Source organism: Barbus barbus, assembly GCF_936440315.1.
Source record: "Barbus barbus genome assembly, chromosome: 25".
NCBI lineage: Eukaryota > Metazoa > Chordata > Actinopteri > Cypriniformes > Cyprinidae > Barbus > Barbus barbus.
Window position 1 is genome coordinate 21908534 of NC_136753.1, and position 22316 is coordinate 21930849.

The 22316-nt window shown below is 36.2% G+C and overlaps 3 protein-coding genes across 3 annotated transcripts; 1 reads left to right on the plus strand and 2 right to left on the minus strand.

The window, feature by feature from the left end:
• Positions 1-510: 510 nt before the first annotated feature.
• Positions 511-5094, minus strand: arpc4 (actin related protein 2/3 complex, subunit 4). Its single transcript, XM_079376577.1, has 6 exons — positions 5030-5094; positions 3996-4114; positions 3039-3150; positions 2306-2401; positions 2061-2231; positions 511-1968 (listed from the first exon to the last, which is right to left on the minus strand). Exons 1-6 carry the CDS (start codon positions 5030-5032, stop codon positions 1963-1965), a joined length of 507 nt encoding a protein of 168 aa, XP_079232703.1. The 5' UTR covers positions 5033-5094; the 3' UTR covers positions 511-1962.
• A 696-nt stretch (positions 5095-5790) lies between these two features.
• On the minus strand, positions 5791-7348 carry h1-10 (H1.10 linker histone). The gene has a single exon (XM_079376567.1). The coding sequence runs from the start codon at positions 6756-6758 to the stop codon at positions 6093-6095; it is 666 nt and encodes a 221-aa protein (XP_079232693.1). The 5' UTR covers positions 6759-7348; the 3' UTR covers positions 5791-6092.
• Positions 7349-10799: 3451 nt separating this feature from the next.
• Positions 10800-16443, plus strand: LOC306844434 (fibrinogen-like protein 1). The gene is made up of 6 exons (XM_079376561.1): positions 10800-11204; positions 12224-12410; positions 13081-13179; positions 13289-13401; positions 15452-15708; positions 15824-16443. Exons 1-6 carry the CDS (start codon positions 10995-10997, stop codon positions 16152-16154), a joined length of 1197 nt encoding a protein of 398 aa, XP_079232687.1. The 5' UTR covers positions 10800-10994; the 3' UTR covers positions 16155-16443.
• The last annotated feature ends 5873 nt before the right edge of the window (positions 16444-22316 follow it).

Below are 22316 nucleotides of genomic sequence, written 5' to 3' on the forward strand. Positions count from 1 at the left end.
AGTGACCATAAGCTGCTAATGTATTGATTTAATTTCTTCATCTTCATCTCAGATATGGCTTTGAGGTATGAGATTTGAGGCAAATGAGCATTTGCATTTTTCCATCTAGTGTTTAAACACAATAGTTGTTACACTTTTGTGTTCTAAATAGAATTATTTGACCTGTTTTTTTTAAAGGTCTGTATTTTTATGGTGAAACAAGGGCAACTTCATCACTGCCAGCTGTATTTCTTAACCCATCTCTTATGGTTGTCAAAGAACTGCATGCCAATCAAGATGAGATTGAATGATTTATACCAATTACACTCAGTTTTCTTGGGATGGGAAACAAGATAGGGGCTCTGTAAAAGGGGAAAGTGCTGTAAAAATTCCCAAGAGGTTACCCACAACGGTGAGCTCATCTCAATAAAAAGGGATACATGATATTTCATATTATCGTCTTACAAGGATCAAGTACAAATATAGATACACTCAAGCAGCTGCCCTTCAAAAACAACACAAACCAGCCTGAAGGGAGAACAGATGGGAAACTACTTTATTTCATATCTCATTAATTATAAAAAGGAGGGAAAAGTTGTGAAAAAATTAGATTGCTATCAATTCTTTGCTATACTACCAAAAGAGAAAACATAAAACTAAATGACAGTGCTTACAAAGTATTGCCAACTTTGCTTCAAAATATTAGTCAAATGATAATCTGCAATATATGTATTAAGAAAGATTTCGTATTCTCACCAGGTCTGGGCAATAAATAAATAACATTCACTTTTAAATGAATTTAAAATAAATAAAATTAAATAGTCAAAAAACATTAATAATGCCAATTTTTTAAAACCTTAATTAGAATACTAACATATGATAGTTTCTACATATCATGTGACACAGAAGTTGTAAAAATACGTAACTTCTCCCTTCTGTCTATATAAATTACATTGTATATCTTGTGATGATATGAAATGCCTTTTTTCCCAAATATTATAAAAGTGCTGCATATCAAATAGTTACTGACCGTTCTCAAGCTCTTCAAATATGGCCCATCATTGTATTGTACATACTGTAACATTCAAAATGTACAGAAGCTAAACTTCTAAACTGAACCAAGACCTGTCATTCCCACAATAAATAACACAATACAAGCAATAAAGGGATTTATTTAGCATTGTCATTATTATTTTGCCATGAATGATATGGTTTTGCCATGAATGATATGGTTTGAAAGACTTGTGTGCGCCAGCGTGAGTTTTTTTTTTTTTATATCAAAACTCAACATGAAAAATGGTCATTTGAACACAGTATACACATTTATAAAAAACACTGACAAAAATTGTTTAAATTATTGGACACTGAACATTTTTCCTTTGTACCATGAGTATCAACGAGGTTTCATTTATATAGACCCACCCTGATTTTAAGGTTTGTTAGAAAGGCAGAGGTAAAACAAGTCTATCCTTTTTAATATGTACAGTACATACTCATTAATATTCATGAGCACGAGGGAAGGCAGAGGCATATTCAGAATATTGCAACGTTGTGAGCGCTTTACTACTACTAAATAATAACAAAGGGATTTGGGATAAGATGAAGAGAGACAGAATACACAAATGGAATTGCGAAGTGTGAAGAAACAAAATACTTTTAAAACAAAATCAAGCCATTAGCAAAAGTTAAAAAAGAGATGGAGGGGCAAAAAAGTCAAAGAATAAAACAGAACAACAAAAGAAGTACCGTGCCTGTCTGTGAAAACCATTACTTTGCTTTTGAGTTACAATACTGCAATACTCTGAATTCATTCCTGTGACAGACGGCACCCTCTGGATCCAGCTGTTCCACCTTTGCTGGTGGTCCAGGAATCAAATCGCACCTTAACTACTTCCTCTCTGGCCCCACAGCTCTCCATCGTATTTTCCCAGCAACCAAGGTGACACAGGTATTGCAGCCAGCAGAAGGAGTACTGAAAATTTCCTAAAACTGTTGAGCACAAACAGAAAATAAAGTAAGAGAGGTTGTTGGTGTGACGGTGATATCTTCACTCTATTAAATCATACAGCAGACGCACTCACATTTTTGAGGAACTCCTCTGCAACTATGCGAGCCCTGGCGTTGACAGACAGTTTCATCTCACTGATTTCCTTATCGATCTCCTCCATAAAATGGATGACAAAGTCTACTAACTTATGCTTGTACATTTGTTCTGTGTGGAAGTTAGTAATGAGGAAACTGATGTCATATCCCTGACAAAAAGAAATGAGGGTTATTTTGTTAGCAAGAATTAAAAATGCACTCAAGTTTCTCCGCTCTCCCTCACCTCCACAGGTTTTCTTCGGAGGATGAAGAAGTTCTCAGCTCTCATCATCATGAAGCGCATGAACTTGTGACACAGGATCTTTTCAATCTCATCAGCCTTCAACGGACAAGTTGAGGTGCATCATCCAATCACAGACCATTTAAGACAGAAACAAACCATAAGATTGTATTCTTAGCTTCTTTTGTTGAAACAAATCAAATACTTACCACAGTGGTTCTCAACATTTGTGACCTAAAAGGCCCACAATCACCATCACAATATTCGAAGAACGCCCTCCACTAATAAAGGCTAATATATTCTTGGTATTTCTGCAGTAATTATAACATAACTACTTGATTTCCAATTTTGATATATTAAACTAATCAACCACAAATCCATCTTGATTGTTTGTGGGTTTTTTTTTATTATTATTATTTTACCTCCGTGCATAATTCATTTAATATATTAATATTAATGTATTCATTTAAATGCTGTGGCCCCCGTGGAAGTTTGCTGAGGCCCCTTAGTGGGCCCCTGGTTGAAAACCACTGGCTTACAGTGTTCAGTGGACTGCATGTGTTGACATTAATGAGTCAGACTGAAACCAACATCCCTGACTTGTCTCATCTCCACCACAATACTTCTCTTTTTGTATTATTAGTTGCATTTTCTGTATTAAGTATAGAGCGATATTTCAAAACCCATCTCGGAAAGGATAGCAAGAGTGAGTTTAGGGTAAAACGAGTGTGCTTACCTGTTTGACAGCAATGCTGACTCGCACAGAGTTGATGGAACCTTCTATTAGAACCTTCTCTTTATCATTCCTACTGATCACAACAGGCTGAAGCAAAAGCTCCTTACTGCTCCTGTAGAAACAATAAGACAAAAACAGTAAAGTATACACACAAACACACTGGCATTCTGCATACTATGCAGTATAAATAAGCTTATAAATGGTTTTAAAATGGCATGCTGGATCACCACCAAGTGACCTAAAATCTGCCGCAACACCATAAACATCTCTCATTCTAACAGATACATTCCATTTTACATACAAATGCAAGGGATACATTTTCCATTTTACAGATACAAATAGGTCAGTGTTATATATTTTTTTAATACTGCTACAGAATTTATTATTATTTTGAATTAACTTATTTCTACATTGTCAGTTTAATATTTTTTAACAGTTACAATTTAATAAGTTTGAATTAATTTAACTTGTAATAATGTTGTTATGCAAGTGTTAGTTTTTGTTTTACTAATTTTATACCGTCAAGGCAACATTTATAATTTTCATTTAAATTTTAAGCTTTTCATTTAATATTTATATTTTATTTATAAAATAAATATGGGTCTCATGATGGCATGTGACCTTGGAATAATCACCACGATTAAACCAAAAACTTGATATTAAACTAAACCCCAGATGCTCACAAGTAAAACATTAGAAATTGTCATGCATCCACTACTTCTTTAAAAGTTGAAATGAAAGTTTGAAGAATATACTGAATTGGCAGGTTTGGCTGTATACTGCAGCTTATGCTTGTATTCTCTTTCAAACTATCTATGGCCAAATCATATTGCAAACATTTTAAAACTTTAATGTTAGGTTTGAGCCAGTCAGATGTGTGCATGTAGGCTACTGACCTATCATGTAACTTTTACACAGAAATAAAACACACATGCAAACACAGTAACATACACTTACCGGACTTCAACCTCAGGTTTATTGTGTCTTTCAACCACCTGTGAGGAGAAGTTTTCCAGACAGAGAGCTGCCTGCAGTGTAGCACGCACCGCATTCAGGTACGGACGCAGAGTCGCTGTCTGACGGAACAAAACAAACTAAATCAGTACTCGGGATGATGAACCATGTCTGCAACCTTACAGCAAGCTCTATTTGTTCCACACACGCCTGAACCTGCAGGGGAATTTTGGGGATATTCCTACACAAGCCCTCCAAAGAAAAAAGAACTACCCTTTACACATTAAGTGGCTCAGTCAACCTGCAAACATCATGAATCTCTTCATAGACTGCACTGTCTGAAGCTCGACACTTCCTGAACTTAAATTCAAGACATGGAGGAAGTGCAAACCTGCATGAAAGATGATGCATTATTAAAACACTGACCTTGTTTAGTATTATGTGGGCTGCCTGGAATTCAGAAATAGCTCACTGCATTGAACTAGACTCTAAAACAGACTGTACACATAATTTTCATAACTAAAGCAAGTTCATTTATACTGAATAGCTGATAACACTAAATAAATGCTGTACACTCATCTGTGTTGTGTATAACAGCAAATAACACAGAAGCAGCAACCATCTCGACAGAATGTGCACTTATACACCCGTTAATTCAAAGGTGTAACAATACTGAAGAAGGAAAATTATTCTTATATTTAATAATAAAGGGGTGCATTGATTAACGCATAATATGAAATTAGGTCAATTTGAGTTGTCTTGCCCATAATACACAAACTCTGGATTACAACGCGCTGCCAGTGTTAATACACACTGAATTGTCAAATCAATATCAGTCAACTCGCGACTGGGGAATCAGGGTGGGGATGTTAGCTAACGTTAGTGATTTAGCACTACTGAGCAACTTCACACCAACGCAGAAACAAACACCTGGAATCAGACTTTTGCCTCACAACAGCATTATCATTCACGTAATAGTGATTACACAAACAAAACATAATTTGTATTTTTCCTGAAGTGTCGAAAAGCAATCCTACCATTGCTGTGTACCCGCTGGAGCAGAAGACGGAAGTACTACAAACACCGGGCGACTTCCGCGAGTAACGCTATTCATCGGAAGATACCAACTTTCACCAAAGAGGGGGGCGACTTCCGCGAGTAAAGTAATTCATCGGAAGATACCAACTTTCACCAAAGAGGGGGCGACGACTGTATAACTAAATTTTCTCTTACTGCTGTTTCTAGTAGAAAAATATATTGAAAGTGAAATGGGCTAGCATGCCTGTATTATGTGCTTAATTCGCTGACAATATTCTTACTGTACACGTTCCTTGATAGACATTTTTTGCAATAAGTTGTAGAAGAGGAAGTGCTTGTCAGTAGCAGAGGCAGCATAACTTGTTTTTTAATATACAGTACGATTTTCTCGATTGTTGTACCACCTAATATTTTTGTTTCGTATTTTGCATGATGGTCTTTTTTAAAGAGCTCAGCAGGGATTCAAAAACAGCAGAAAGGGGAAAATATACATAACTCCTTCACTAAAAGATACTGTCAAAAGCTTTAAGGAAAAAGTTTAGATCTCCAACAAATTGATTATTAGATCCCAGATCTGTCGTTTTAAATGTATTTACCTTTTCAGATGATTTTTGTGCATGCACCCTTTACTGTTAACACATAAAATGCTCAAGGTAATATAATTAAATTGAATCATTAATCTAATCCTCTTGTTACATATAGGCTATATAGAATATCAATGAACAGGTTTAAAAAGGCATCACCATTAAACACCGGTCAAGAAGGTTGTGCAGTCATTTTTATTTAAAAAAATGAGAGAGGTTTATTTGACATACAAGTTGTTTTTTGCAGTTCAGCTAGTACCAAGTTTCCTGTTTAGCGCAGCAAACGAAACAACACTTTCATTTCAGAGAAACATGCAGAAACTAAAGTGGGTGTGTCTCTATCATCAAGCCCTTAAATTACAGCATGCCTAAATTCAACAGAAATATCAAAATATATAAAAAACGAATCCCCTTAGATCTTGGTTCTCTATCCAATAAGCTATATACAAAAATATAATCCTTCAATTTAAAAGAAAGTCTATTTTGATTTCTTTGCCTTGGTTGCCTTCTTCGTCGCGACTTTTGTCTTTTTGGCTGCTTTCTTCGGTTTGGGTGTCGCCTTCTTAACACTCGTCTTCTTTTTAACTGGGCTCTTTTTGGTGCTCTTCTTCGCAGTCACTTTCTTGGTCGCTTCTTTTTTGGAAGCCGGCTTTGCAGGTTTTTCTGTCTTGGTCGCCTTGGTGGCACCCTTCTTTGGCTTTTTCTCAAATTTCTTTTTATTGAGCTTGAACGAGCCGTTGGCTCCCAGTCCCTTGACCTGCACGAGCGTGTCGTTGAGCAGGAGCGCGCGGACGGAGTAGCGCAGATACACGCGCCCGTTCTGCTGATCAAACCAGCTCACTTTCTTCGCTTCATTGTATATCTTGAAAAGCGACGATCCGTTTTTCTCGGCCAGGGTGCGGATCGCATCAATGACGAGCTGGCTGTATTTGCCGGGCCCCTTGCTCTTCTTTTTCTTCTTTTTAGCTGGAGAAGCAGCTACGGCAGGTTTTGCCTTATTCGCCGATGCCTTCTTGGTTTTGGTTGCTGCTGGAGCAGGGGCTTGGGTGGGTGTTGACTCTTCGACCTCAGAAGACATGATCAAACTTGATGCGTCTATGTGTGTTTTTCGAGAATATCCGCTCAAAGAAGATGCGAGCATCATCTCAGAGTTTGAATCATCAGATTTAACGGCGGAACGCGGACGTGATTGAGAACAACAACACCGTCGGCAGAGGCGCTTGTGTTTTCGAGTTGTGTTTTCTTCCACGACTTTGGGAGCTATTATCTTGTTAGCTTAACATATATTACTAAATTAAATTATTCATATGGGAAGTGCAAAAGGTGCTCTTTCTGACAGTGTGCAGAAGTGGTGAAATAAAGGCAAAACCGTGGCGCGAGAAAGCAAAGAAAAGATCTTGCCCACATAATGCCTTGCGAGTTTGGGTAGGGGCACTTACTTTGCGAGCGAAAATCTTTTTATGGATATTGAGACAGTTCATGCATTAAACTTGATTTGAAAATTTAGAAAGTAGAGATTCTAGAATTATACTACTCATTCCGTTTTTACCAAATGCCTTCGAGATGCAAGCAGTTTAATTTCACTCAACTAACACATTAAACGCCCTCGCGTGGTTGTGTATTGGCAAACTTTTTCTTTGCTTTGCTCTTTTGTTCCTGATGACTTAACACTGTATCCTTCTTGCCTATTTGTGAAAGTGAATGTTTTGCACAAATAAAGACATCAGATTTTGAGTATTTGACATGCAGTTTTATAGTACTTTAAAGTCACCACACTTTTTATGTTTTAAATGGTTTATTGTATCCAAAGTGTTGCCAGTTGCCAGAATTCGCTGAGTCTGACAACTCGTTACTAAACCACCTGGTCATAGTTAACATCTAAAGGGTTCTTTACTGCACAGAGCTGCAACATGAGCTGACAGATTAGAGATAAACTGTAAAACTTTCTGTGATTTCATTTTGACCATGATAAACGTACAGTAAGAAGAGACCATTAAAACTATTTGGGCATGACATATATCCTCCTGAGACCCAGCTATGGAGTTTTTGCCTCTGTAGTGGACCTCACATGCCACAGCTCTAAGTCTGGATGTCCTGTACAGAGCACATTCAGGGCTTTATAGCGATACAAAATGTTTGGAAGTGTCATCATGACCACTCTTTCTCCTAGGTCTTTAAAGATAGCTAAAATTAATTTAGTGAAAAATTTTACATTCTTATGTAAATATTATATGTTGTAATTGTCATTTAAATCTGAATAATTTTCAAATTGTTTGTCATAAAGCAACATCTCAGGAAAATGTTATGGGTTTTCAAATTCAAATATGACTTCCTGTTATGAAACAGGACATCATTTCATACATGTCCACTGTAGAGGACACCAGGACTAAAAGCATGTTTATTATGCATTTTGGGAGACATAACAATTTAATAGAAAAATTAATTATCAATTGTCTTATGAAATATTAGATATTATTATGAAAATCTGGCAATTTATTACTCCCATTATGACCATTCTTTTTTCAACATGCTGTCCCAACAGAAACATTAATAGGCAAATTAGATGGTGTATAGATACACTGTGTTTAATGGGAAAACCAGTTTATGGACATTTTTACACACATATTGCCTAAAACAAAATGGTATATCAAATAATTTTGTTATTTATTTTATAATATAGTTGAGAATCATCCTTAAAGTTTAATATAAAAAAATCCTGAAACCTAAAAATTGATTGGTGATTAAAAATTTTTTTTCCATTTAAATTATCCGTTTTTGCCTTTTTGATGTCTATTCATGCCATTTTAGTTTTAGAAAAACTTGAGTCCTTGTGTCCTCTACAGAGAACATAGTACAAAATATGAATAAACTATAATTTTTCAAAACTGTTATTTTCTTTTTTTCTTATGGTCTAAACATATTTGTAATGACATGTAAAAATACTAAATTCACAAAACTGTTTTTTTTGGGAGGAGGGGGGGTCTCAGGAGGATATAGTTTAAATTATGATTATGATAATAAATCTAAGTTTAGTTTAACAGAGAGTCTAACTAACAATGGGGTATTTTTCAAAAATCTTGAGCAAACCCCACCCTTACTCTGGCATGTGCTGTTTAAAAACTTCAGGGGTCGCCACAGAGTAGTTACTCCTTCCATTAGATACAGGTATACTCCTGAGAGTTTCAAAACATATAAAGGGCATATATATATATATATATATATATATATATATATATATATATATATATGTATATATAATATATATATATATACATACACTATATTTCCAAAAGTATTGGGTCACCCCCTTCTAATGAACAGGTTTGACTACTTAAGTAATTTCTATGAGTACAAATCTTAATTAAGCATATAATGATATTCTAGGGAATTGTGTGCTTCTAATTTTACAGCAACAGTTTGGGCAGGACCCTTTGAGTAATAAATACTTGAGTAATTTTACTTGATTACTTTACTTAAGTATTATTTTGGGGATTTGTACTTTATTCAAGTACAACTTACTTGAACTTTTACTTGATTACATTTCTGAAGAAAAACAGTACTTTTTACTCCTTACAATTTTATTTCATCTTGAAAAGTACATTACATTTTTATTTTATCTTATGCACAATAAATATGGTAAAGGGAAGTTCAAATGTGCGTGCTTGACATGAGAACCAATGATCATTGTTTTCACACATCAAGCACACACATTTCTTCAGTTGTGACTTTCATCAGATAATTGTCAGGCTTCAGGGTCCTGTCCAAACTGTTGCTATAAAATTAGAAGGACACAGTTCCCTAGAATATCGTTATATGCTTTAACATTAAGATTTGTACTCATAGAAATTACTAAAGTAGTCAAACATGTTCATTAGAAGGGTGTGTGTGTGTGTGATCTTAAAATCACTGGTGTTCATTTGTTTGATTATTTTAGAAATGTGCACGTGATTTCTTTGTTGTTTAGGTCAGAAATTGAGAACATATTTTATGTGACCCCACCCATCACATAAATGGAAAAAAGCTTCATAACATTTTTTCCAGATGTAAATGAACTAAAAACTAATGCTATACAATAAGTAGGTATTTTTCATCAAGGTAATAATAATAATAATAATAAAGGAAAACCTGAATAAGGATGCATCATGTCTGCAGGTCGTGAAGGTTAATTATTCTGCAACACATCAGTTTCTTAGAAATAAAACAGAAAGAATTTAATTTTTTTTCAAAATAATTGCCTTCATTCCAGACATTCAGCACTAGATGGCAGTCTATCTACTGATAATGGTTTGTGTTGTGATTGTACACATGTACAAGGTGTTCACATCATCTTCCAAACCTTGTAGGTGTGACACATGATAACAGGTCACATACATCTTAAATTCATTACAAATTGCCAACGTGTCCTACTTTTCTGTACCCAGATTAATTACACTTTGATGAGAAAATAATCCAACATACAATGATTTTTGATCTGTTCATTACAGACCTACAGGTGGGTCATGCCTTGACTGTGATGTGCATGTTAGCACATTTACAATTACACAGCTGTTATAGCCACTTCCTGTTGCACACATTCACACAAAGAGCAAACACCTCTCAATAAAATAGGTCTAGCGCCTTCTCTTTAGAGACATCGAAAGGTTAAAGGTCAAAGTGTAGCACAGGTCATCCTATTCAAAAGAGTTTTCTCCTTCTCCTGCCTGTTTCTGTTTATATATATTAGTGTGCGCCTGTCTGTCTTTTAATAAGAGTGTTAAAAGAGGAATTCCAAGTTTTTATGACCTTAAAACTCAATAAACTTTACACCCACTTCAAAACAAGACACAAACACAGTGAAGAGTTTTAGGTAAAACCTGATGAGGATGTTTATCTTTGTATTTGAATGTGACTGTATGAGAGTGTGAGATTATTTGTAGATTCTATATGGATTTGATTGTGAAATTTAATGTGACCAGTTACACGCCGAGTGTTTGCATGTGCATGTAGACATATAGGTACAAGTGTGTGTATTTGTGTGTGCTAGGGGGTGGGTGTACTGGTGCATGTCAGACAGCAAAGAGCCGCAGTTATCTAGGAATCTGAGCCAAAAGAGCCTGACAAACAGAAGAGAGCATGCAGCAGAGCGAGAGGGAGGGATAGAGAAGATCAAATAAAGAGAAAAACAGGAGAGGACACTCTGACGAGCACATAGTGAGAAAGAAAGACCATGTGTAGGACATGATAGACTGCAGATGATATTGATCTGAACACAGGAGTGTGGCTACAGAAAATCCTATTGAAGATAAGTAGTGTAAAGTAAATACCGGTACAGTAGAGAGAGAGAACAGACAGGGAACAGGTGCATAATATCTCTTTGGACTTGTGTTACGGTCTGAGCAGCATGTTTGTGCGAGTTGTGCCCTTGCTCTTGGTAGGAGCATACATGATGTGTGTCTGTGTGCTGTGTCAGAGGGACATCCTGGTGGCCGGGCCACCCAACGGCAGATGTGAGGGGTGCTGCAGTGCAACAGCATCACCCTCTAAAATACATCAACCTCACTCTCAGGACTCGCGAATTAGAAAGACTCCAGAGAACCGTAAAACCGCACAGGTAAGCACTGCCAGTGTATTACTGGTCACAAATACCTTTAAATAACATTTTAACAGAACGATTTTAAACATGTAAGATTTATTAATCTTAATGGAAGTAAATGTTTACATTACCATTAAGATTAATAAATGCTGTAGAAGTATTATTCATTTTTATATAATCTTAATATATATATATATATATATATATATATATATATATAGTTTAGTTTTATATTTTATTAATATTAGTTGTTTTTATTTTGTGTATTATAAAAAATATAGAATGTTTTCATATGTTGGTACTATACCAATAACACAAGGCTTTTTGTGGATGTGTGTAGTAGTGTAAAATATATATTAGTATATTTTATCCATTCCTGTCTTCATTATTTGCCTGTTTAATAATAATTTGCCTGTTTAATAATAAACTGGTTCAATTCAATAGCACACATCCTTAAATATTTTGCATTTAAGACAGCAGTATGAGTAAAAGGACATACTAAGTACTAAGTAGTCATATAATTTATGGGGTTTCTTGAAGCAAACATGTAAATTATGAAGCATATATTTTGTATGTCAGATTTTCTATTGTGTGTCAGAGTGCTGGACTATTATAACTTTTTAGTTACCTTGTTTTGTTTTTTTACCAAGAATACAAAGAATGAATGAATGCATGCGTGCGTCAGTGTTATTTTTTTTTTTAGAAAAATATTTAATGAAATGGAAAAAAAATATATAATGAATAAACATTAACAATTCCATTCAAGTTTATTTGTACAGCTCTTTTCACAATGCAAATCATTGCAAAGCAGCTTTACAGAAAATTAAAGTTTCTGCATTATATTTAGTAATAGCTAATCAGTGGTGACTATCTCAAGCTGATGTCCATATGGCAGAAATGTACAGTAGTACAACTACTCACACTAAAGTTAAAGTGTTAGAATATGGAGAATCGGTAAACTATGTAAAGTATGGTGAGATGCAAGATGCATGTTCTTTGTGTTTTTATGTCTGTGTATATTTATATGTGTCCTGCAGGTGTCTGATACATCTGAACGTCTCATCCAGCTTCAGCGCTGTATGCTGCAACATGAATCAGTGGTTGTGAGTCAGGGAGACGGGTCTGACTCACTAGTAGCTTTTCTGGCTCTCATGGCGGCAGTGCTGACAGAATGTGACCTCCACTGCCATAGTCAGAGACTCAGAGAGATGGCCACCAGACTCGGTCATTATATTCCACAAAATATAACTCTTACATTTCTTTCTGGATGAAAAAATGAAACGACATGCCTAAATAAATCATATTAATGTGTGCAGTTAATAAAGCATAATAACTACGCTTGCCTTTCATAAATAATTCTTTCATTCCTGCTGTTCTATCAATTAAGTTAACACCTAATTTACGCTCAGCAAACAGTGGTGTTCTTAGGAATGCAAGAAAACTGACCCTTGACAGCCCCAATCTGACCCTCTCATTACCTTTCTCTAACCTTTGTATAACCTCACAACAAACTCTAACCATCCTCAGATAGCCAACTAGCAAATAATCAAATAATTTATTCTTAAAAACACTCTAAAAATGTAAAAGTAAAAATGTTTTGCATCAGATATATTCCCTTTTCTATGTTTTTTCTGTAGAAACAAAGATTTTATTTGGTTGTTTGAATCATATTGCTTTGTATTTGACAGGGAATATCAGAGGGAGTTTTAAATCGTAAATCAATTATGTTTATGTCCTACAGGGGCATTATATTCATTTGGGAATATTAGCAATAGTCATTATAATTTATTTGGATTGGTTCAAAATCATGATAGCAAATCTAACAGGAATCCTGTAGAAAATAATACATTCCTTTAGAATTTTTAGACTAAGGGAGTTTCTCTGTCTGTCATAGAAAGTGTGGTGGGCAAAAATGGTGAGAAAGACTTGCTGCTGTTGCTGAAGAGTATCACAGATTCTAAACCTAATGGCCTCAAACCAAGGACTCCTACAGGTGAGCCACACACACACACACAGAACAAACACCCCAAGCAGTCCAGCAGACTACAAGTACATTTATTGCACAAATGTTCACAGATGTTTTGTTTGGGTCTATACGGCAGTGCCTCCCTCTGCAGGGCTTTATCCTCAAGATTGTCATGAGATCTACCAATTAGGAATCAAAGAGAATGGAATCTACACCATACAACCAGATCCGAAGCGGCCAGCGCTAGAGGTACAAACATTAGTGTACAGTGTACTATTGTTTTAAAAAACTGGAACCCAACAAACATTCCTGTAGAAAAAACAGTAAATCATCATCCCAGGGAATGCATTAATTGATAAATACTATAAATGGCATAAATTGTCTGCCAAATGCATAAATGTAAATGTTGCGAAGTACATTCCACTTGGATTGATATTTACAACCTAATACATGTCCAGTGTGACTTAAAGGGATAGTTCACTCAAAAATTCAAATTCAAAATGAAAGTCTTCATGCTATCATTTACAAACCTATGCGAGTATGCATTTCTTTTTGCGAAACACAAAAGAATATTTTGAAGATCACTGGTTTGATCACCCGGCATCATCAAAGGGTTATTATCGTCAACTAAAACTATTAAAATGTTTTTGCTGATTGAAATAAAACTGAAATAAAATAAAACAAAATAAAAACCTTTTTCAGTTCAGTAATTTCTGTTTAGTTTAAGTTTAGTTTTCCTACTTTCCGTTTAGTTTAAGTTGAAGCACTAAAATTACTAACTGGAAACTAAGATTAAAACTGAAATATAAATAAATTACACCTAAATAGTAATGTAAAAAAAAAAAAATAATTACAAAACAAACAAAATTACTAAAAACTTTAACTAAAATTAAATGAAAACTGAAAGTATGGAAATAAAAGCTATAAAGCCTATTCAAAGTTCTAATAAAAACTATAATAGTACGTAAATAAGTGTACGTTTGGAACACTGACATTCATTGGGTGGACAAAATAACCCCATGGAAACATTTTTAAGCTATTTTGTGTTCCAAAAAACACAAGCATGCAGATTGGGAGGATGAGTAAATGATGAAAGAATTTTTTCTTTTTAAGTTCAGATAGTTTTGGAGACAACTCTAGGCCTATATGCTGGGTTCCTACACATTTTCCATTTCAAAATTCCATTCTTTTCCAGACTCAAATTTCCAAACCTCTCAGTAGATTTTCAGACCATATTTAACATAAATGGTTCATAGAGAATTATTTGCAGCTTTATATTTGGTATATAGTACATCGGTCATCTGTATACAGTCATCTGTAAATATTTTTATTTTCTTATGATTTTTTTTCATTGATTTTCTCGAAGTGACAACATACATACAGAGTCCCTAATATAAAAAATAATAAATAATTCAAAAATACAGATGTGCATGGGAATGTTTTGCATTCTTACACATTACAATATCTAGTTTTATATAACCTATTTCCTTTGTGTATCACTCCCATCTTACTATGAATATAAAGATACCAGGGATGCATATGAATGAACAGAGATCTACCTGCTCAAAATTTTGCTTTTCTTATGGTAGTACCTCTAATATCAAGGCCTAATGTCCAATTTTACTCATCCTCTGTGGTGGTGGATAAACTATGACACGAAATGGGCTGATGGCATAACATTTGCCAAGTTCAAGGGTCTATAAAAAAGACTGGTACTGTAAAAAGTGTTTAAGATTTGGCTTTCATTGGGGCAGTATGCCATATTTCAAGGCCTCAGGTCTCTTTAATGCATAGTCAGTGGCGGCCAAGAAAGCACACCGCTAAATGGGCTAATGGCACAACAGGTGGCTCAGTGTGCATTGTCCTATATGCTAAATTTAATGGTTTCTTGTGCACACATAAAAGTTTGTGTGTTTTTTTATTTTTGTAAATGTCCTTGAGTTATGTAATACGGTGCTAATAATATAGTGTTGAAGAAACCAAAAATGCTTCTAACCTGCATTTTGCATAATGAAAAAGTGCACACTGAATTCATTCAGTCATATTTGGATCACTAAACAGCAGCTGCCATGAAACCTCACTTCTTGTACAATAAATTTATTTTCACTAAATTAAGAATTTTCTGTTATCAAAAAACTAAATAGGGGAAAAAGTCTGGAAACAAATATTTTTCCATACTCTGCTTTCTTTTTTCCATTCTTTTCCAGACCTGGAAAATACTCAAATCAAATTCCATACTTTTCCTAACCCCGTAGGAACCCTGTGTATGTGTGTTTTCTTTATAACTTGTCTGTTCCAGGCCGTGTGTGACATGGTTGGTGGGGGATGGACGGTGTTCCAACGCCGGTTTGATGGACAAACTGATTTTAACCGAACCTGGCAGGAGTATCGTGATGGATTTGGCTCCCCGCAGACAGAGCACTGGTTAGGGAATGCAGTTCTTTACGCACTAACCGCAAGTGGGCATCACACGCTCCGCATCACTCTGCAAGACTGGCACGAGCAGACACGTCATGCAAACTATAACAACTTTAAAGTGGCAGGAGAAAACCAAAGGTATATGCACACATTCTAGTTTCTATTGTAAGACTAGTATCAAAGCAGAGTTTAAACAAGCCATGAAATAGTTCGGTTTCTTATGATGACGCATGTATGTTCTTCTCTCCATAAGGTTCCGCCTAACTGCTCGAGATTATCATGGAGATGCTGGCAATGCATTCAGTTACAGCAAACAGTACAATCACGATGGCAAAGCTTTCAGTACATATGACCGTGATCATGATCGCTACACTGCTGGTAACTGTGCCCGTTATTATGGTGCAGGCTGGTGGTTTGATTCCTGTTTGGCTGCTAACCTCAATGGACGCTACTATCAGGGGCGTTACAGCGGCATCACGGATGGTATCTACTGGGGCACCTGGTATATCCTGACTGACTATCGCACAGGGGAACGATACTCATTCAAGAGTGTTGAAATGAAAACTAGACCAAGGCGGAGCTAAGGAACATGTTGATATGTGATCATAATCTTGCACTACGTATTTCAATTAAATAATGGCTTGTAATTATATAACCCAGACCTGCCATTATACTGTATTGAACTTGAGATTTTTAGATAATTGTATTACATGAGAACACATTTATAAACATTTATTTAGGAAAAAATAGGTCATATTTTAACTGGACTCCTTTACTCAGTGTATATTATCCATTTTCAGTTACAGTTGTTTTTTGAGATGCAAATAAACTATCAAACGCTATTTGTGCTGTAAATACAGGAATTGATTTTTTTTAAACATGGTCTTTATTTGAAGTCGAAAATTTATGTTCTAAATGCATGTTATTGATCTTGCTGTGATCAATTTTCTTGATTCTTTTCTTAATCTTGTCTTTCTTAATCAAAATGTTCTGAAAATGACTCAAAATGTTCAAAACAACTGAATCTTTTAGTGAAATGACAGGTGACATATGCGACCATTTAATCTGCTTAAATTCCACCCCTTTCTTATAACTGACTGCAAGCTCGGCATCAGCCAATATGCCTGCATCCAATCACTTGTGAGTAGAACCAAGACACTGCCTTACATTTTTCCTTTTTTGATAATCCTTTTTCTCAAATATGTCATAATACAGAAAAAGATCTGACGCTACTTTCTTTTATTGTTAAGTTTATTAAACAACTCTATAGAAAACTTCCCTCAAATTTTTCTGTTGCCAAATCTATATAATGACCAATATTCTATATATTGTGCAAATGTTAAGCCTTCACTTCAGGGTCCTGATCACCCCATCAGTGTTTCTTCTGTGATAATGACTGGCTGACTGCATTTTATCCTCATAGCTACAACCCGAATTCCGGAAATGTTGGGACGTTTTTTTAAATTTGAATAAAATGAAAACTAAAAGACTTTCAAATAACACGAGCAAATATTTTATTCACAATAGAACATAGAGAACATAAAGGTTTAAATGGAGAAATTTTACACTTTTATCCACTAAATGAGCTCATTTCAAATTTGTTGCCTGCTAAAGGTCTCAAAAAAGTTGGCATGGGGCAACAAAGGGCTGAAAAAGCAAGAAATTTTGAATTGATTCAGTTGGGAGAACATCTAGCAACTAATTATGTTAATTGACATCAGGTCTGTAACATGATTAGCTATAAAAGGGATGTCTTAGAGGCAGAGTCTCTCAGAAGTAAAGATGGGCAGAGGCTCTCCAATCTGTGAAAGAGTGCATAAAAACATTGTGGAATACTTTAAAAACAATGTTCCTCAACATCAAATTGCAAAGGCTTTGCAAACCTCATCATCTACAGTGCATAACATCATCAAAAAATTAAAAGAAACTGGAGAAATCTCTGTGTGTAAGGGACAAGGCCGAAGACCTTTGTTAGATGCCCGTGGTCTTCGGGCCCTCAGATGACACTGCATCACTCATCGGGCATGATTCTGTCATTGACATTACTAAATGTGCCCAGGAATACTTCCAGAAACCACTGTATGTAAACACAATCCGCCGTGCCATCTGCAGATGCCAATTAAAACTCTTATTATGCAAAAAGGAAGCCATATGTGAACATGGTCCAGAAGCGCCGTCGTGTCCTGTGGGCCAAAGCTCATTTAAAATGGAGCATTTCAAAGTGGAAAAGTAATGGACCATTGACAAGTGGAAAAGTTCTTGTTGGAAATCACGGATGCCGTGTCCTAAAGAGGAGGGAGACCCTCCAGCGTGTTATCAGCGTTGAGTTCAAAAGCCAGCATCTCTGATGGTATGAGGGTGCATAAGTGCATACGGTATGGGTAGCTGGCATGTTTTGGAAGGCACTATGAATGCTGAAAGGTATATAAAGGTTTTAGAGCAACATATGCTCCCCTCCAGACGACGTGTATTTCAGCAGGGAAATACAAAACCACATACTGCAGCTATTACAACAGCATGGCTTTGTAGTAGAAGAGTCCAGGTGCTGAATTGGCCTCCCTGCCCTTGGCCCTTGTGGATGTGCTACACTTACAGTGAAATAAAATCCAAAATTATGCATAGAAAAGTTCTCAGTCATCATCTGAAATAAACATAAACAGGTATCAAATGACTGATCGAAGGCCTTGTTTTATGCTGAGCTCATTTCTACCCATACACTTTCTCTGTTCAGTCTCCAGGTGAACGGCTGCCATACCAAAACTATCCACTGATACATTCTAAGACAAAAATCCTAATCACATCTTTGACTATAAATGATAACAGTAAACTGTGGATGGATTGGGTTTGGGGTGAAAAAAGCTAAGAGTTTCTTGTAAGCCACTGCGGTCACAGTGTTGAGATTTCAGTGCGATGGCATCCTAGGTTACAAAATGTACACAAACAAACTCACATGCACATGGCATTAATAAGACGCACCTCTGCACCCTGATGCCTGAAAGACAGAAAGTGTGTGTGTTATAGAGGGCGAACAGTGGTGTGAATCTGCTCCTTTTAGCCGTATTCACAAAGAGCTGCCAGTCTGTTCATCATGTTCTCAGTATCTATTAATACCCTTTTGCCTATGATCTGCTGACTACCAACCAGATATGATATTTCACATACACTCACTAACATACACATTCAAACAGATAGTCATGCCGCAGCACACTGCAGTTTAAAGACTGTTTTCATCCATACAGTTGGATGACTTTTGTCAGGCCTGTGTCTACAGAACACAAGAGAACATGGGACATCAGAAAATTATTCTGCACAGGGGTTTGGGGATATTTTTGCTCTCAACAGCCTGTCTGTATCTTACAAGTGGAAATACAGCTTTTTATTGACATATTTTTAAGTATGTACAGACCATGAGGATTTGATGCTCACCCACAAATGTGGATGGCATTGGTAAAGGCCTCTTTGTGGACATTCAGTCCATCATATGTCACCTTGTTTGATTGGCTGGCAAATGAATCAAGTGGATCAAAATCAGAACAAATAAACCTAGTTACTCTCAATGAAGGCTTCTCTGCTCTTCTCGTTTCCACCATCAAGATCACTATGGTGAAGCAGAAGGCAGCTCGGCTGTTACCACAGTATCCTGGCTGAGTGCCTGGCTGGTATGATAAGGAGATAAAAGGAGTGATGGGGAGAGAGATAAATCGAGAGGGAGAGGGGGAACTAACAGTCTGCAGGCACCCAGTCCGGAAACCCAAAGCGGGCAACAGTTACCCAGCACATCCCCTTAAAGCTGAAAACACTCATGCACACATACACTCTTACCACACATTTCTGCATACTGCACATAGAGGGGAAAAGCTTGTGTGCATTTGTCTCCAAGGAACTTTCAACATCTAAATATGCTTCAGAAGCAGACCGTGCTAAAGTTGAAAAGCCACTTAATGTGATGTAATCTTTGATATATTGTATTTTCATCATCTAAATAAGATGACATACATACATATGGCATACATATTTGTCACTATTCATTCTAATCAAGCAGGTTAATTGGAAAACAGGGCCTGAAATAATCGGGAGGGTGCGTGTTGAGCATGTTATCTTGGTTCAATTGAAGCTCTATGGTTCAGAAAGGCAAAAATGGCCAGAAGATGGCAGCTTTGAGTTAAAAATGACTGAAAATCTGATGTTCAGACCTTTCGTTTTGATTGAAGCATGCTAAAGGTGCTCAGTGCCATCTCAGTAGATTATTAACAGAAGTCTATTATAACTAAACATAATGGGGACAGCGGAACAACAGCTATTTATCACCTAATCCAAATATGAATAAAAATATAGCCTGAGATCCAAGAGTTGAGTCGCTCTTGTCCCCAACACTTTTTTTTTTAGCTTACTCTTTTCTTTCATATTAGTTCTGTCCTACTGCCATGCACTTACACAACCAAAACATAGTAATACATTTATTTAATATGGCTCTACACTAATACATAGCAGTGACTTTGCTTTTGATCTTGTGAACTGACACTTTTAGATTTTTAGAAATCTAATTTAACCAGAGAGGCCTATTTTCATACTGATTTAAAGGTATAAACATTCATTTGAATGTCAGAATAAAGTTGTAATGTGACATCAGTTTTGAAATATCTAATAACTTGCTCTTGAGCACATGATATGAACAGAAAACTCCATGCTAGGGCTTCCCAACTATGAATAAAAAGATGTTGGAATATAGCTTTGGCTAATTCGCCTTCATTGGGCCTTTAAGGCGAACTACTAACTTACTAGTATCACAAAATACACCTGACTCCATCGCTAAAAGATTTTATACAGGCATACATTCTTAGCATATTCACGATTAATAATTTAAGATCAAAGTACACTAATTTTGAAAGTATCCTGGCTGAAATCTGAAGCATCAGCTCTAATATGTGTGTGATGTTGCTCTGGTAGTTTTCTGCACAGAATGGATTAGAGATGAAAAGTTTGTTTGTGTGTGACATGAAATTAATTGATGCTGTGCACTTAATGAATGTTACATGTGAGTATAGGCAAGTGTCCGTTACAGCACCTGTCCATCTGTCTGAAGAGGGATGTGCAAGTGTATGACACACAGATTGCGGTGTACCAGCGCTCCGTTTCATACCGGAATTCAGCCAGCAGCCCTGTATCCTGATGTGGTGAAAACCAGGCCTGCAAGGCATTCTGGGTATGGGAGGGGGAGAGGGTTATTCACACTACAACATCTTCACACACATTCACTATCATTCACAAACAGATGCAGAAAATGTACACACACACACACACATACACACACACACACACACACACACACACTAAAGTCCTTATGATTTGAACATTATCCAATTCAGGACAAAAGTATGGTTTCAGATCACCATCTTCAGATCATCATCTTGTCAAAGACGTAAATATCATAATGAAAAAATTTATCTATTTCATAATTAAAGTCCTTAACTGTAATCTGTTTATATGTGTAAATCGGGTTTATTAAAAGATCTGTCTAATACTAATATTATTTCTTTACAGAATAAAAAAGTATAAATGCAGATGTGATAAAACAAAACAAAAACAAAAATGGACAAATCTCAGTGTAGGTAAAATCAAGACTTGTAATGACAGTTAAGACTGTGGATATATATTGTGGGCAGGTTAACATTCCTTTCTGGTCTTTTGTTTGAGAAAGGGAAAAGATGACTGACACATTGTTACTGCAGTATGCTGTTAATACTGCCTTCCTGATACTCTTTTGCGGAGGAAATGAACAGGCAATTAAGGGATCACGGGCTATGTTGTTTAGCTTACACTGTCAAGTGGAAAGAGAGAAAGTGAGAGTGAGAGGAGGGCACAGAGAGAATAAGAGAGAGTGTTAAAATGTCCAAGGTTCAAGGTAAAATCCAGGTTAAAATGTTTATCATGCAGGTTTTATGAAATCTTAAGATTTGTTCAAACTGCTCCATCAGATGCAGAAGGAACACAACAAAAGACTGCACAATGAAGCACTCGGTCATCCTAATGGGCTGACTCCATAATATAAATACTGGAAATTATTCAGTGCTGCTCTTCACCTTTTGGAGCCTTTTGATTACTTAAAATCTGAAGCATGAGAAGAAGGATTGTTTTCTTTACATAAAACATCCAAACCAAATTGTAAAATGGAATTTATGTGATAAACTTAATTCTTTCAGTCACTTTTCGATCACAGTGCAATAAATACATAAGAACAAAAGTATTATTTATTGTCTGGTTTATCATTTGATGTGCATGTTTGGATGAATGTTAGAACTAACAAACATCTAAATCAGCTGTTTTGTTCTTTTGGTTTAATCCTTATCCAAATATATAACATAAATATATAGCACACCACTTCATTTACAGATCGATTTACGTCAGATTTACGTGCCAAATGACTGCAGTTGTCTAATTTTGAATGGCAACGACAGGCGCTTTGAAGGAATGTCATCTCTCTCTCTCGCTCTCTCATTCACCCTGGCTGACTCACTTCATCAAAGATCTTATGAGAGTCAGGGTAGGTGGTCAGCGGTTTCGTGTTGTCATTGACCGCGCACGAGACATATCTGCCGAGACAGACAATACGCGCGCACTGGCCAGAAACTTATTCCCTGAATTATTAAAGATCAGGAGAAGTCGATGGAGGACGTTGCATTGCATTGCTTCGTAGAGGGAAAAAAAGAAAAGCCTACTCGCCTCAACTGGAGCATGCGCTGGTTTCT